General features: G+C 40.0%; 3 protein-coding genes across 3 annotated transcripts; all 3 read right to left on the bottom strand.

Annotated features, from left to right (window-relative positions):
• Positions 1–1,572: 1,572 nt before the first annotated feature.
• LOC113776966 (protein ALP1-like) lies at positions 1,573–3,048 on the bottom strand. Its single transcript, XM_027322017.1, has 3 exons — positions 2,512–3,048; positions 2,189–2,420; positions 1,573–2,021 (listed from the first exon to the last, which is right to left on the bottom strand). The coding sequence occupies exons 1-3, from the start codon at positions 3,046–3,048 to the stop codon at positions 1,573–1,575; spliced, it is 1,218 nt and encodes a 405-aa protein (XP_027177818.1).
• Positions 3,049–8,413: 5,365 nt separating this feature from the next.
• Positions 8,414–9,889, bottom strand: LOC113776965 (protein ALP1-like). The gene is made up of 3 exons (XM_027322016.1): positions 9,353–9,889; positions 9,030–9,261; positions 8,414–8,862 (listed from the first exon to the last, which is right to left on the bottom strand). The coding sequence occupies exons 1-3, from the start codon at positions 9,887–9,889 to the stop codon at positions 8,414–8,416; spliced, it is 1,218 nt and encodes a 405-aa protein (XP_027177817.1).
• Positions 9,890–11,436: 1,547 nt separating this feature from the next.
• LOC113776964 lies at positions 11,437–12,652 on the bottom strand. The gene is made up of 2 exons (XM_027322015.1): positions 12,374–12,652; positions 11,437–12,138 (listed from the first exon to the last, which is right to left on the bottom strand). The coding sequence occupies exons 1-2, from the start codon at positions 12,650–12,652 to the stop codon at positions 11,437–11,439; spliced, it is 981 nt and encodes a 326-aa protein (XP_027177816.1).
• Between the last annotated feature and the right edge of the window lie 1,564 nt (positions 12,653–14,216).

Genomic DNA, 14,216 nt, shown 5'->3' with positions numbered 1-14,216 from the left:
AACACGATGCATATATAGCATGAGTTGCTACTAAAATATCTCCTATGCACACTAGAAATGGGCAAGTGCAGACAAGCTAAATATTTTTTTCTGGGATACGTTGGTATACGCCCCCTGTGTCCTGACTAATCTCAAGCACAAAAAGTATATGCGGGGAAGAGAATTGAAAGCAAATAAATGGTGAAGATGCCAGTGTGAATTGCAAAAATCAGTTCCAAACCGGAACTGAAGAAAATTACTCCCAAAATTACCGTAGATTTGGGGAGATTAAACGAAGCCGGTTTCAAAATAGGTATTCCATTCTGTCTACCATATACTATCAGCACAATGGTAGTTCAGAGCCCCCAAAACATGCCGGTTTCAAAATTGATTTAAGTACTGTAGCCCTATTAAGTGAACAGTTCAAAATTAATTAGGGCCCAATCAAGTGAACAGGTCAACCAACCTCAACGGCGCAACGTTCTGAGCAGCGGCGGAAACTTCACTCTCCTTCGCTGAGCAAGTAGAATCGCGATCGAAACGCCAAATCCAAGCTGATTACCAAGCTGATTACGCTAGTTCGGTACTTCTGATAGAAGTTCCTGTCGCTTCTCGTTCCTTTTTGCGTTGCGGATACTCAGCTCCTTGGTCACTGGTTTGCAAAAACAGCCTTCGATAAGCTGCTGATGTGCTCTTGGACAAGCTAGGTTCTTGCCTTTTCTAGCTGCGCGCCACCAAACATCCACGGATTAGAAGCATATGAGCTCTTAACTGGAGGTGATTTGTGTCCGAATGCGGTCCTCGGTTGTTGCTGTAGTGAAGAGGAAAGTGAAGAAGGGAATGTTGTAGGTGAGGTGATTGGAGGAACGGGACTTGTTTTAACATTTTGGGCTGCTAAACGGTACCGTATGGATTCAGCGGGACTGTAGCATTTTAAATACAACCTGTTGACCATCGTTTGTATATTGACTACAAAAACTGTTTTTGGTAAAAACAGTGGAACCAAACGCAGCCGAAATATTTAAGAATAGAAAAGTTTTTAGAAAATATTTTGAGATACATTCTTGAAAATTTTTTAAAAAAAACGGAACTAATTTTTGCTTTTACCTTTTATAGTACTTTTTAAAAATTTTTAATGTATTTCAAAAACTAGTTTATGTGTAACACCCCCAAAACAGGGGATCTAAGGGTCCAAATGTGTAATTGGCCAATACGTTCGCTATGTTTGCAAAATAATGGCCATTAAATTATGTCCCCTCCCGCAATTTCCTAAAGTAGTTGGCAAAGTTTAAACCAAATTTTGCACTGTAAAAAATGTGCCTAGAACTTAACTCGGTCATGACTTATTCGTACGTCACCATTCACAAACTCACGTGAACTAAACCGGCAAACTCAATACTTACTGAGGTTGTAGAGCAAAGTATGAGTCCCCAAATATAATACAAAGGTGCAAATCCCTGGACAAGCAATAACACAATTAACTGGAGCCAAATTAAAAGTAATCCCTCATTCACCAGGAACGTGAATTAAACATTTAAGTACAAATCGGAAGCTGATTTAACACACTTTTGGTCCTAGGCCAAGCACTAGAGTCTAGTTATTAGCATTCACATACATGTGCGCCGCCATTGCCCGCCGATCTTCATTCCAGTTATCTATGCCCTGCTGCGACATATCGATAGGTTGACCCATCTGCACTTGTTCCCCTGCTATGTGTGCATCTGCAAAGGCACCATTGATCGCTTCTTCATTGAAGTACTCATCATTCGGCACATAATCGCGCATAAAATTGTGAAGAGCACAACATGGAAGCACAATATTATTTTGCGTTGCTATCAGGTAGTTCTGCATTGGACCTTTGAGTATTGGAAATCGCTTCTTAAGAACTCCAAATGTACGCTCAATAATATTCCTAACTGATGCATGTCGCCTATTGAACAGCGCTTTAGCTGCTCGCTCATGAGGTGTGCCCCGTGCACCCCTAAACGGAGCCATAAACCCCGGCATATTTCTGTAGGCAGCATCTACTGCATAATATTTTCCTGTTGATTTAATGATAGGTTTCATGTTATAGCCCCTACTCATTTATTACGGAAACAAATGCTGTAAATAATCTGTCAAATACATAAGAGACTATTTCCTACTGCCTTGTATTATAAAAGTAATTCGTTACCAGACATATTCTAAAAAGGCATTTCAATTAAATTACCTTGCGGTGGCATTGGAAATCCTGAGGCCGGATCAAGCAAGGTCTCTTGGAGAATTCTGGCATCATGAGCACTACCCTCCCAGCCGACCCGAACAAAGACAAACCGCATATCATGATCGCAGGCAGCAAGTATATTCTGGGATAAGTCGCCATGCCGATTTCTGAACCTCTCTCTTACCTCTGCTCTGCACCAAGCGGATACGTGGGTCCCATCTAAAGCTCCCACACAATCCTATATAAGTGAAATAAGTTTGGCTATAAGTTTCACATGCTCGCAGAAACCTACATGAAAGTGCATGTCCAACTAAAAATGAGATACATACTCGGAACCACGGCATGAGCAAACCATTGTTCAAGATCCGAGGATGCGTGTCATCGACGTTTCTTGGCCTAACGAGATCACGACCTAGCCGAACCAAAGCTCGTAAGACACGACGAACGTGTCGATCAATCGTCTCCGTTGAGTGCTGGAACCGCTCGGCTAACACCCGGTGCCGCTCATCATGGCTCAGGCACATTAGGGTTAAAGCAACGGATTCATGTACCCCCACTCTTTGAGAAGGATATGCATGCCAGTAACCCCGATTAAGCAATAAATCGCACAACAAAAGGAATTGAGGAACATCCAAGCGCATATTCTGAATAATTCGGTCTTCATGTCCGTTAATAATCTCAAGCACATAATCTCTCCCTGACAGCGCGCTATCTCGTACTCTTCGTCTTCTTGGGACCTGCTGATGTGTATCCTGGAAAAAGAACATGAAACCCAATAATACGACGTACATAAGGATGTTGTCGAGCTCCTCATCATCTAGCTCGTCATCCAGTTGACCTCCTTGAATGTGCCCATCGTTGTCCATCTTCGCACAGCAACAACTTTGAACTCTGAAATTGGCCAAGTGATTGAAGAACATGAAACCCTATTCTAGTAGTACAAGTGAAATATTATCAACCAAGAAATAATAACCTCAATTGATGACGAGATTCCAAGAAATAATTTTAAAGAAACAAACATCCAAGCATTATATATGACTAATAACACGAAAACATTAGGTTGATATCCTCAATATAATGCAAAAACGGTGTAACTATGAATACTAAAAGAGGAAATAAGCACTTAATTCCTCGTATGTTAACTCACAACCTCATTTAAAGGTTGATATCCATGTAAACCAATTGAGTCAATTGGTGAAATCCCCAACAAATTCTACTAAATAAGTTCAACCCATTATTATAAACACTCACAAATAAATTAATAGCAATATCCTCAATATGAAGAAAAAAATAGACAAAACCCTATGCCTAAAATAACCTGAAATATTCTTAATCATAGATTAAACAAGTGAAATAATTAAACAAGTTCAACCATTTATTACAAAGTGTCAAAAGTGCAATAAGTAAATCTCCTAACAAGTTTATTTTATATATAAGTTCACTTAATAATTATAAACACTCACAGGCACATTTGGGGAACGCCAATAATATAATGGATCCAAAAAATGTCAACTATCCTTGTACACAGGTGAAATAATTAAACAAGTTCAACCATTTCATATAAAGACTCACAAGTTGAATAAGTAAATATCGTACAGTGTGTAGCAAACAAGTTCAAATATTATTTTGAAAATAACTGAATAAGGAGTTTATTTTAGCAGACATTAACCTAGCTATCTGAGAAAATAACTGTGAGTAATTAATACTAGAAAACACGAAAACCTGCCAATTTATATGCCAACTATGAGTACACAAACTATTAGCCATTGCACTTTTACGGGGCCACAATTGATATTTAGTGAACATCAGCCAATATTGCTATCCCCAGCACAAGTAAATTATGTAAACATTCCCTGAATGGCACAAGGATAAAATGATAACAGGCCCCGGTGTGAATGTGATAACAGAAAAACCCAAAGAATAGATATTAAATGATGCCAATAAAATTAATTTAGGAACATGGCTCCCTAATATATACGGCATTGCACTATTTCCTAACAACCAATACTGAGAAGCACTACTGCAACCAATATTGAGAAGCACACTCAAATTATTTAACACACGATGGTCCCTGAACATGCAGATGGTATTCAGAAATAACCGGAACCAGCTCCAAATGTTAAAAAATATACTAACAAAGATGACCATCGGCTCACAAGAAAATGTAGCGGCAACTCCTGTCACACAAAATGAAAATCCTTGCACCATTCCCAACAAATAATAGTTTGTAAACAATTCAACCAACATTTATAAACGCAACCAAATAAATTATCCGAAATTTTTGTAACCTCAACTTCATCTCACAAGAAAAAAAAAAAAAACTAAATTGGGTCCACGGTACAGTAAAGAAATGAATAACACAGGCCAATGTCAACTCCAACTACATAAATCCGCACGAATAGATCAAATCCATTTATGGCATGGGGAAAACTAAGACGAAGGCTGCCGCAATAGTTTTGGGCTGGATTGAACGAGATGCTAAGGGGGGGGGGAGGAAGCCTCGATGTCTGACAAAGGCAAGGCGGTCCTCGTCGTCCGCGCATAAGAACCAAATGAGACGCTCATGCCGATTCCTTAGCAGATCAGCCATCTGGAAGCGCACACTTCGGTCCAAATTCAGACTGCTCAAAGTGGCCAAAGCAGCCACCAGCTCCTCGTCTTCATCAACTGGAGCCTTATTGCTCTTAGCAGGAGAAGAGACCGAACCGGAGATCCCAGAGCTCCCTTTACCGCTCAATCGTGTCTCGATGCTGTCTAAAACCCGGACGTATTTCTGGAATTGGGGGGAGGACGGCGCAAAGAATGACTCAGTTGACATGTCCCCCGATTTGCGCTTCTTAACCTTCTCTTTCCCTTTGCCCCCTTTCTTTCCGGGTCACAGGAACGGCATCTCCTCCATCTGATGAATCGACATCCACAACCCCATTGCCCCTACCTCTGCTCGCAGCGTGTTCCATTTCCAATTCATCGCCCGAATTGAGGGGCGATACTCCAAAGCCGGCGCTAAAATCCCCAGTAGCCCCCTGATTCATGAAGACTTCTTCAAGCAAATGGAAGACCAGACAGCACCGATTCCTAAATCTATTGTATCCCTGGTTGACCTACAAAAGAACAAAACAGGTTTTAAAAATAAGCAAAAGCCCAATTAACAATTTAACACAACAGCTGTTAGGAAGAAACAACTTTTACAAATAACTAAGGCAAATTCCACAGCTGAACAATACATACAACTAATAATGGTCAAAAAACCTACCAAAATTCTATAAACCAAGCTTATAAAAGAAAATATATAACGATAACAGCGTATAAGCTAAAGGATAGGACTAAGTATTATACCTGAAGTAGATGACTCCATCGCTCATCATCCATCATGAAGGTGAAGTTGGTTGAGTCCCAGCCCATACCAGTGCCACGCTTCTTGAACGAAATGTAAAGCCTAGTTAAGTTCTGAAGCGCATAGTACTTCGACCGAATAGTATCGCGGGAGAATGAAACCCCGAAAGTCTCAGTGAGCATCCTAGTAATCTGAGGGACAACGTGGCTCCCGATGGTCTGTGATGATATTTCCCCATTCCTATGCATGTTCAGAAGCTGTTCAGCAATGGCAGTTTCCATCTTCGGCGTGAAATTGATACGTTCCTTAGGACCTTTTGGTTTGGGCATCTTTGTTTTCTTTAGGAAAGTCAAAACCAGAAAACAGGCTTAGGGTCGCCTTAATTGAGGGGAAATTAGATACAATCTAAGCCAATATTGGGACAGCATCTACAGAAATTTTTCACCTAGTCAGTTATAACTCACCTTGAAGTAGTTTTGTTATACAATGACGCAAATCGTTTTCTCCCGTAGCCGAATATAAAGAACAACGGTTAGCACCCCTAGTCGTTTGCAAAGCTGTAAATAAGGCAAGTTAAAAAGCCGAGCACTACAGCTGTTTGTGATCAGAATTTTTAATAATTAATTGTCACAATAGTTGGGCCTTACCCTTCGAAGCACTCCGAGTCACAGGGGGCATCACAATCCTAAAAATTTGTACAAGGTACTTTTTAAAATGCTATTACCAGGCTTTACGCATAAAATGTTCACAAAATATCATCCATTTTAATGTACCAAGCAAATAAAACAGTTCCAAAATAGAAAGTGAAATTCAGGTCAGGTTATCATATTATGGGACAAAACTCTCACAGGTCCAAAACAGCTTCACATAAGAACTAGAGACTAATTTCGAATAAGGCCAGCTTATGTTGCATTCAAAACCAAATGAGTCACAGCTAAAAGGTCCTCAATTTGCAACCGCTGCGTAGGACTAATTAAAATTTCGCGAGCCCACCCAATAAAACTTCACTAATTAAGAAAGGCAGCTCAAGTACAACAACAACAGCCGCTGTAAATAATCGATATTCCACCAGCTTGGCCCAGCATATCACAGGGGCCATATAATTTCAGTAATCCAATTGCAATAACTAGTTAGAAAAATAGCAGTGGTGCTTCATATGTAAATCTCCCAACTGATCAAATTTCTTACACAAAATTAAAGTGTAGGAACAAATACCCTATTCACAGATAACAGGCATTAATATACGGATCAATTTAAGCTAACAGCTCACAAACTTATCAACTATCTAATACTTGGAAGGCAATTAGGTTGATATTCATTTAGTTAACACGATGCATATATAGCATGAGTTGCTACTAAAATATCTCCTATGCACACTAGAAATGGGCAAGTGCAGACAAGCTAAATATTTTTTTCTGGGATACGTTGGTATACGTCCCCTGTGTCCTGACTAATCTCAAGCACAAAAAGTATATGCGGGGAAGAGAATTGAAAGCAAATAAATGGTGAAGATGCCAGTGTGAATTGCAAAAATCAGTTCCAAACCGGAACTGAAGAAAATTACTCCCAAAATTACCGTAGATTTGGGGAGATTAAACGAAGCCGGTTTCAAAATAGGTATTCCATTCTGTCTACCATATACTATCAGCACAATGGTAGTTCAGAGCCCCCAAAACATGCCGGTTTCAAAATTGATTTAAGTACTGTAGCCCTATTAAGTGAACATTTCAAAATTAATTAGGGCCCAATCAAGTGAACAGGTCAACCAACCTCAACGGCGCAACGTTCTGAGCAGCGGCGGAAACTTCACTCTCCTTCGCTGAGCAAGTAGAATCGCGATCGAAACGCCAAATCCAAGCTGATTACCAAGCTGATTACGCTAGTTCGGTACTTCTGATAGAAGTTCCTGTCGCTTCTCGTTCCTTTTTGCGTTGCGGATACTCAGCTCCTTGGTCACTGGTTTGCAAAAACAGCCTTCGATAAGCTGCTGATGTGCTCTTGGACAAGCTAGGTTCTTGCCTTTTCTAGCTGCGCGCCACCAAACATCCACGGATTAGAAGCATATGAGCTCTTAACTGGAGGTGATTTGTGTCCGAATGCGGTCCTCGGTTGTTGCTGTAGTGAAGAGGAAAGTGAAGAAGGGAATGTTGTAGGTGAGGTGATTGGAGGAACGGGACTTGTTTTAACATTTTGGGCTGCTAAACGGTACCGTATGGATTCAGCGGGACTGTAGCATTTTAAATACAACCTGTTGACCATCGTTTGTATATTGACTACAAAAACTGTTTTTGGTAAAAACAGTGGAACCAAACGCAGCCGAAATATTTAAGAATAGAAAAGTTTTTAGAAAATATTTTGAGATACATTCTTGAAAATTTTTTAAAAAAAACGGAACTAATTTTTGCTTTTACCTTTTATAGTACTTTTTAAAAATTTTTAATGTATTTCAAAAACTAGTTTATGTGTAACACCCCCAAAACAGGGGATCTAAGGGTCCAAATGTGTAATTGGCCAATACGTTCGCTATGTTTGCAAAATAATGGCCATTAAATTATGTCCCCTCCCGCAATTTCCTAAAGTAGTTGGCAAAGTTTAAACCAAATTTTGCACTGTAAAAAATGTGCCTAGAACTTAACTCGGTCATGACTTATTCGTACGTCACCATTCACAAACTCACGTGAACTAAACCGGCAAACTCAATACTTACTGAGGTTGTAGAGCAAAGTATGAGTCCCCAAATATAATACAAAGGTGCAAATCCCTGGACAAGCAATAACACAATTAACTGGAGCCAAATTAAAAGTAATCCCTCATTCACCAGGAACGTGAATTAAACATTTAAGTACAAATCGGAAGCTGATTTAACACACTTTTGGTCCTAGGCCAAGCACTAGAGTCTAGTTATTAGCATTCACATACATGTGCGCCGCCATTGCCCGCCGATCTTCATTCCAGTTATCTATGCCCTGCTGCGACATATCGATAGGTTGACCCATCTGCACTTGTTCCCCTGCTATGTGTGCATCTGCAAAGGCACCATTGATCGCTTCTTCATTGAAGTACTCATCATTCGGCACATAATCGCGCATAAAATTGTGAAGAGCACAACATGGAAGCACAATATTATTTTGCGTTGCTATCAGGTAGTTCTGCATTGGACCTTTGAGTATTGGAAATCGCTTCTTAAGAACTCCAAATGTACGCTCAATAATATTCCTAACTGATGCATGTCGCCTATTGAACAGCGCTTTAGCTGCTCGCTCATGAGGTGTGCCACGTGCACCCCTAAACGGAGCCATAAACCCCGGCATATTTCTGTAGGCAGCATCTACTGCATAATATTTTCCTGTTGATTTAATGATAGGTTTCATGTTATAGCCCCTACTCATTTATTACGGAAACAAATGCTGTAAATAATCTGTCAAATACATAAGAGACTATTTCCTACTGCCTTGTATTATAAAAGTAATTCGTTACCAGACATATTCTAAAAAGGCATTTCAATTAAATTACCTTGCGGTGGCATTGGAAATCCTGAGGCCGGATCAAGCAAGGTCTCTTGGAGAATTCTGGCATCATGAGCACTACCCTCCCAGCCGACCCGAACAAAGACAAACCGCATATCATGATCGCAGGCAGCAAGTATATTCTGGGATAAGTCGCCATGCCGATTTCTGAACCTCTCTCTTACCTCTGCTCTGCACCAAGCGGATACGTGGGTCCCATCTAAAGCTCCCACACAATCCTATATAAGTGAAATAAGTTTGGCTATAAGTTTCACATGCTCGCAGAAACCTACATGAAAGTGCATGTCCAACTAAAAATGAGATACATACTCGGAACCACGGCATGAGCAAACCATTGTTCAAGATCCGAGGATGCGTGTCATCGACGTTTCTTGGCCTAACGAGATCACGACCTAGCCGAACCAAAGCTCGTAAGACACGACGAACGTGTCGATCAATCGTCTCCGTTGAGTGCTGGAACCGCTCGGCTAACACCCGGTGCCGCTCATCATGGCTCAGGCACATTAGGGTTAAAGCAACGGATTCATGTACCCCCACTCTTTGAGAAGGATATGCATGCCAGTAACCCCGATTAAGCAATAAATCGCACAACAAAAGGAATTGAGGAACATCCAAGCGCATATTCTGAATAATTCGGTCTTCATGTCCGTTAATAATCTCAAGCACATAATCTCTCCCTGACAGCGCGCTATCTCGTACTCTTCGTCTTCTTGGGACCTGCTGATGTGTATCCTGGAAAAAGAACATGAAACCCAATAATACGACGTACATAAGGATGTTGTCGAGCTCCTCATCATCTAGCTCGTCATCCAGTTGACCTCCTTGAATGTGCCCATCGTTGTCCATCTTCGCACAGCAACAACTTTGAACTCTGAAATTGGCCAAGTGATTGAAGAACATGAAACCCTATTCTAGTAGTACAAGTGAAATATTATCAACCAAGAAATAATAACCTCAATTGATGACGAGATTCCAAGAAATAATTTTAAAGAAACAAACATCCAAGCATTATATATGACTAATAACACGAAAACATTAGGTTGATATCCTCAATATAATGCAAAAACGGTGTAACTATGAATACTAAAAGAGGAAATAAGCACTTAATTCCTCGTATGTTAACTCACAACCTCATTTAAAGGTTGATATCCATGTAAACCAATTGAGTCAATTGGTGAAATCCCCAACAAATTCTACTAAATAAGTTCAACCCATTATTATAAACACTCACAAATAAATTAATAGCAATATCCTCAATATGAAGAAAAAAATAGACAAAACCCTATGCCTAAAATAACCTGAAATATTCTTAATCATAGATTAAACAAGTGAAATAATTAAACAAGTTCAACCATTTATTACAAAGTGTCAAAAGTGCAATAAGTAAATCTCCTAACAAGTTTATTTTATATATAAGTTCACTTAATAATTATAAACACTCACAGGCACATTTGGGGAACGCCAATAATATAATGGATCCAAAAAATGTCAACTATCCTTGTACACAGGTGAAATAATTAAACAAGTTCAACCATTTCATATAAAGACTCACAAGTTGAATAAGTAAATATCGTACAGTGTGTAGCAAACAAGTTCAAATATTATTTTGAAAATAACTGAATAAGGAGTTTATTTTAGCAGACATTAACCTAGCTATCTGAGAAAATAACTGTGAGTAATTAATACTAGAAAACACGAAAACCTGCCAATTTATATGCCAACTATGAGTACACAAACTATTAGCCATTGCACTTTTACGGGGCCACAATTGATATTTAGTGAACATCAGCCAATATTGCTATCCCCAGCACAAGTAAATTATGTAAACATTCCCTGAATGGCACAAGGATAAAATGATAACAGGCCCCGGTGTGAATGTGATAACAGAAAAACCCAAAGAATAGATATTAAATGATGCCAATAAAATTAATTTAGGAACATGGCTCCCTAATATATACGGCATTGCACTATTTCCTAACAACCAATACTGAGAAGCACTACTGCAACCAATATTGAGAAGCACACTCAAATTATTTAACACACGATGGTCCCTGAACATGCAGATGGTATTCAGAAATAACCGGAACCAGCTCCAAATGTTAAAAAATATACTAACAAAGATGACCATCGGCTCACAAGAAAATGTAGCGGCAACTCCTGTCACACAAAATGAAAATCCTTGCACCATTCCCAACAAATAATAGTTTGTAAACAATTCAACCAACATTTATAAACGCAACCAAATAAATTATCCGAAATTTTTGTAACCTCAACTTCATCTCACAAGAAAAAAAAAAAAAACTAAATTGGGTCCACGGTACAGTAAAGAAATGAATAACACAGGCCAATGTCAACTCCAACTACATAAATCCGCACGAATAGATCAAATCCATTTATGGCATGGGGAAAACTAAGACGAAGGCTGCCGCAATAGTTTTGGGCTGGATTGAACGAGATGCTAAGGGGGGGGGGAGGAAGCCTCGATGTCTGACAAAGGCAAGGCGGTCCTCGTCGTCCGCGCATAAGAACCAAATGAGACGCTCATGCCGATTCCTTAGCAGATCAGCCATCTGGAAGCGCACACTTCGGTCCAAATTCAGACTGCTCAAAGTGGCCAAAGCAGCCACCAGCTCCTCGTCTTCATCAACTGGAGCCTTATTGCTCTTAGCAGGAGAAGAGACCGAACCGGAGATCCCAGAGCTCCCTTTACCGCTCAATCGTGTCTCGATGCTGTCTAAAACCCGGACGTATTTCTGGAATTGGGGGGAGGACGGCGCAAAGAATGACTCAGTTGACATGTCCCCCGATTTGCGCTTCTTAACCTTCTCTTTCCCTTTGCCCTTCGTAACCTTCTCTTTCCCTTTCCGGGTCACAGGAACGGCATCTCCTCCATCTGATGAATCGACATCCACAACCCCATTGCCCCTACCTCTGCTCGCAGCGTGTTCCATTTCCAATTCATCGCCCGAATTGAGGGGCGATACTCCAAAGCCGGCGCTAAAATCCCCAGTAGCCCCCTGATTCATGAAGACTTCTTCAAGCAAATGGAAGACCAGACAGCACCGATTCCTAAATCTATTGTATCCCTGGTTGACCTACAAAAGAACAAAACAGGTTTTAAAAATAAGCAAAAGCCCAATTAACAATTTAACACAACAGCTGTTAGGAAGAAACAACTTTTACAAATAACTAAGGCAAATTCCACAGCTGAACAATACATACAACTAATAATGGTCAAAAAACCTACCAAAATTCTATAAACCAAGCTTATAAAAGAAAATATATAACGATAACAGCGTATAAGCTAAAGGATAGGACTAAGTATTATACCTGAAGTAGATGACTCCATCGCTCATCATCCATCATGAAGGTGAAGTTGGTTGAGTCCCAGCCCATACCAGTGCCACGCTTCTTGAACGAAATGTAAAGCCTAGTTAAGTTCTGAAGCGCATAGTACTTCGACCGAATAGTATCGCGGGAGAATGAAACCCCGAAAGTCTCAGTGAGCATCCTAGTAATCTGAGGGACAACGTGGCTCCCGATGGTCTGTGATGATATTTCCCCATTCCTATGCATGTTCAGAAGCTGTTCAGCAATGGCAGTTTCCATCTTCGGCGTGAAATTGATACGTTCCTTAGGACCTTTTGGTTTGGGCATCTTTGTTTTCTTTAGGAAAGTCAAAACCAGAAAACAGGCTTAGGGTCGCCTTAATTGAGGGGAAATTAGATACAATCTAAGCCAATATTGGGACAGCATCTACAGAAATTTTTCACCTAGTCAGTTATAACTCACCTTGAAGTAGTTTTGTTATACAATGACGCAAATCGTTTTCTCCCGTAGCCGAATATAAAGAACAACGGTTAGCACCCCTAGTCGTTTGCAAAGCTGTAAATAAGGCAAGTTAAAAAGCCGAGCACTACAGCTGTTTGTGATCAGAATTTTTAATAATTAATTGTCACAATAGTTGGGCCTTACCCTTCGAAGCACTCCGAGTCACAGGGGGCATCACAATCCTAAAAATTTGTACAAGGTACTTTTTAAAATGCTATTACCAGGCTTTACGCATAAAATGTTCACAAAATATCATCCATTTTAATGTACCAAGCAAATAAAACAGTTCCAAAATAGAAAGTGAAATTCAGGTCAGGTTATCATATTATGGGACAAAACTCTCACAGGTCCAAAACAGCTTCACATAAGAACTAGAGACTAATTTCGAATAAGGCCAGCTTATGTTGCATTCAAAACCAAATGAGTCACAGCTAAAAGGTCCTCAATTTGCAACCGCTGCGTAGGACTAATTAAAATTTCGCGAGCCCACCCAATAAAACTTCACTAATTAAGAAAGGCAGCTCAAGTACAACAACAACAGCCGCTGTAAATAATCGATATTCCACCAGCTTGGCCCAGCATATCACAGGGGCCATATAATTTCAGTAATCCAATTGCAATAACTAGTTAGAAAAATAGCAGTGGTGCTTCATATGTAAATCTCCCAACTGATCAAATTTCTTACACAAAATTAAAGTGTAGGAACAAATACCCTATTCACAGATAACAGGCATTAATATACGGATCAATTTAAGCTAACAGCTCACAAACTTATCAACTATCTAATACTTGGAAGGCAATTAGGTTGATATTCATTTAGTTAACACGATGCATATATAGCATGAGTTGCTACTAAAATATCTCCTATGCACACTAGAAATGGGCAAGTGCAGACAAGCTAAATATTTTTTTCTGGGATACGTTGGTATACGTCCCCTGTGTCCTGACTAATCTCAAGCACAAAAAGTATATGCGGGGAAGAGAATTGAAAGCAAATAAATGGTGAAGATGCCAGTGTGAATTGCAAAAATCAGTTCCAAACCGGAACTGAAGAAAATTACTCCCAAAATTACCGTAGATTTGGGGAGATTAAACGAAGCCGGTTTCAAAATAGGTATTCCATTCTGTCTACCATATACTATCAGCACAATGGTAGTTCAGAGCCCCCAAAACATGCCGGTTTCAAAATTGATTTAAGTACTGTAGCCCTATTAAGTGAACATTTCAAAATTAATTAGGGCCCAATCAAGTGAACAGGTCAACCAACCTCAACGGCGCAACGTTCTGAGCAGCGGCGGAAACTTCACTCTCCTTCGCTGAGCAAGTAGAATCGCGATCGAAA

This window comes from Coffea eugenioides, chromosome 7 (genome assembly GCF_003713205.1).
Source record: "Coffea eugenioides isolate CCC68of chromosome 7, Ceug_1.0, whole genome shotgun sequence".
Taxonomy (NCBI): Eukaryota; Viridiplantae; Streptophyta; class Magnoliopsida; order Gentianales; family Rubiaceae; genus Coffea; species Coffea eugenioides.
Note: the sequence above shows the minus strand (reverse complement) of the source record. Positions and strands in the feature narration are given on the sequence as shown.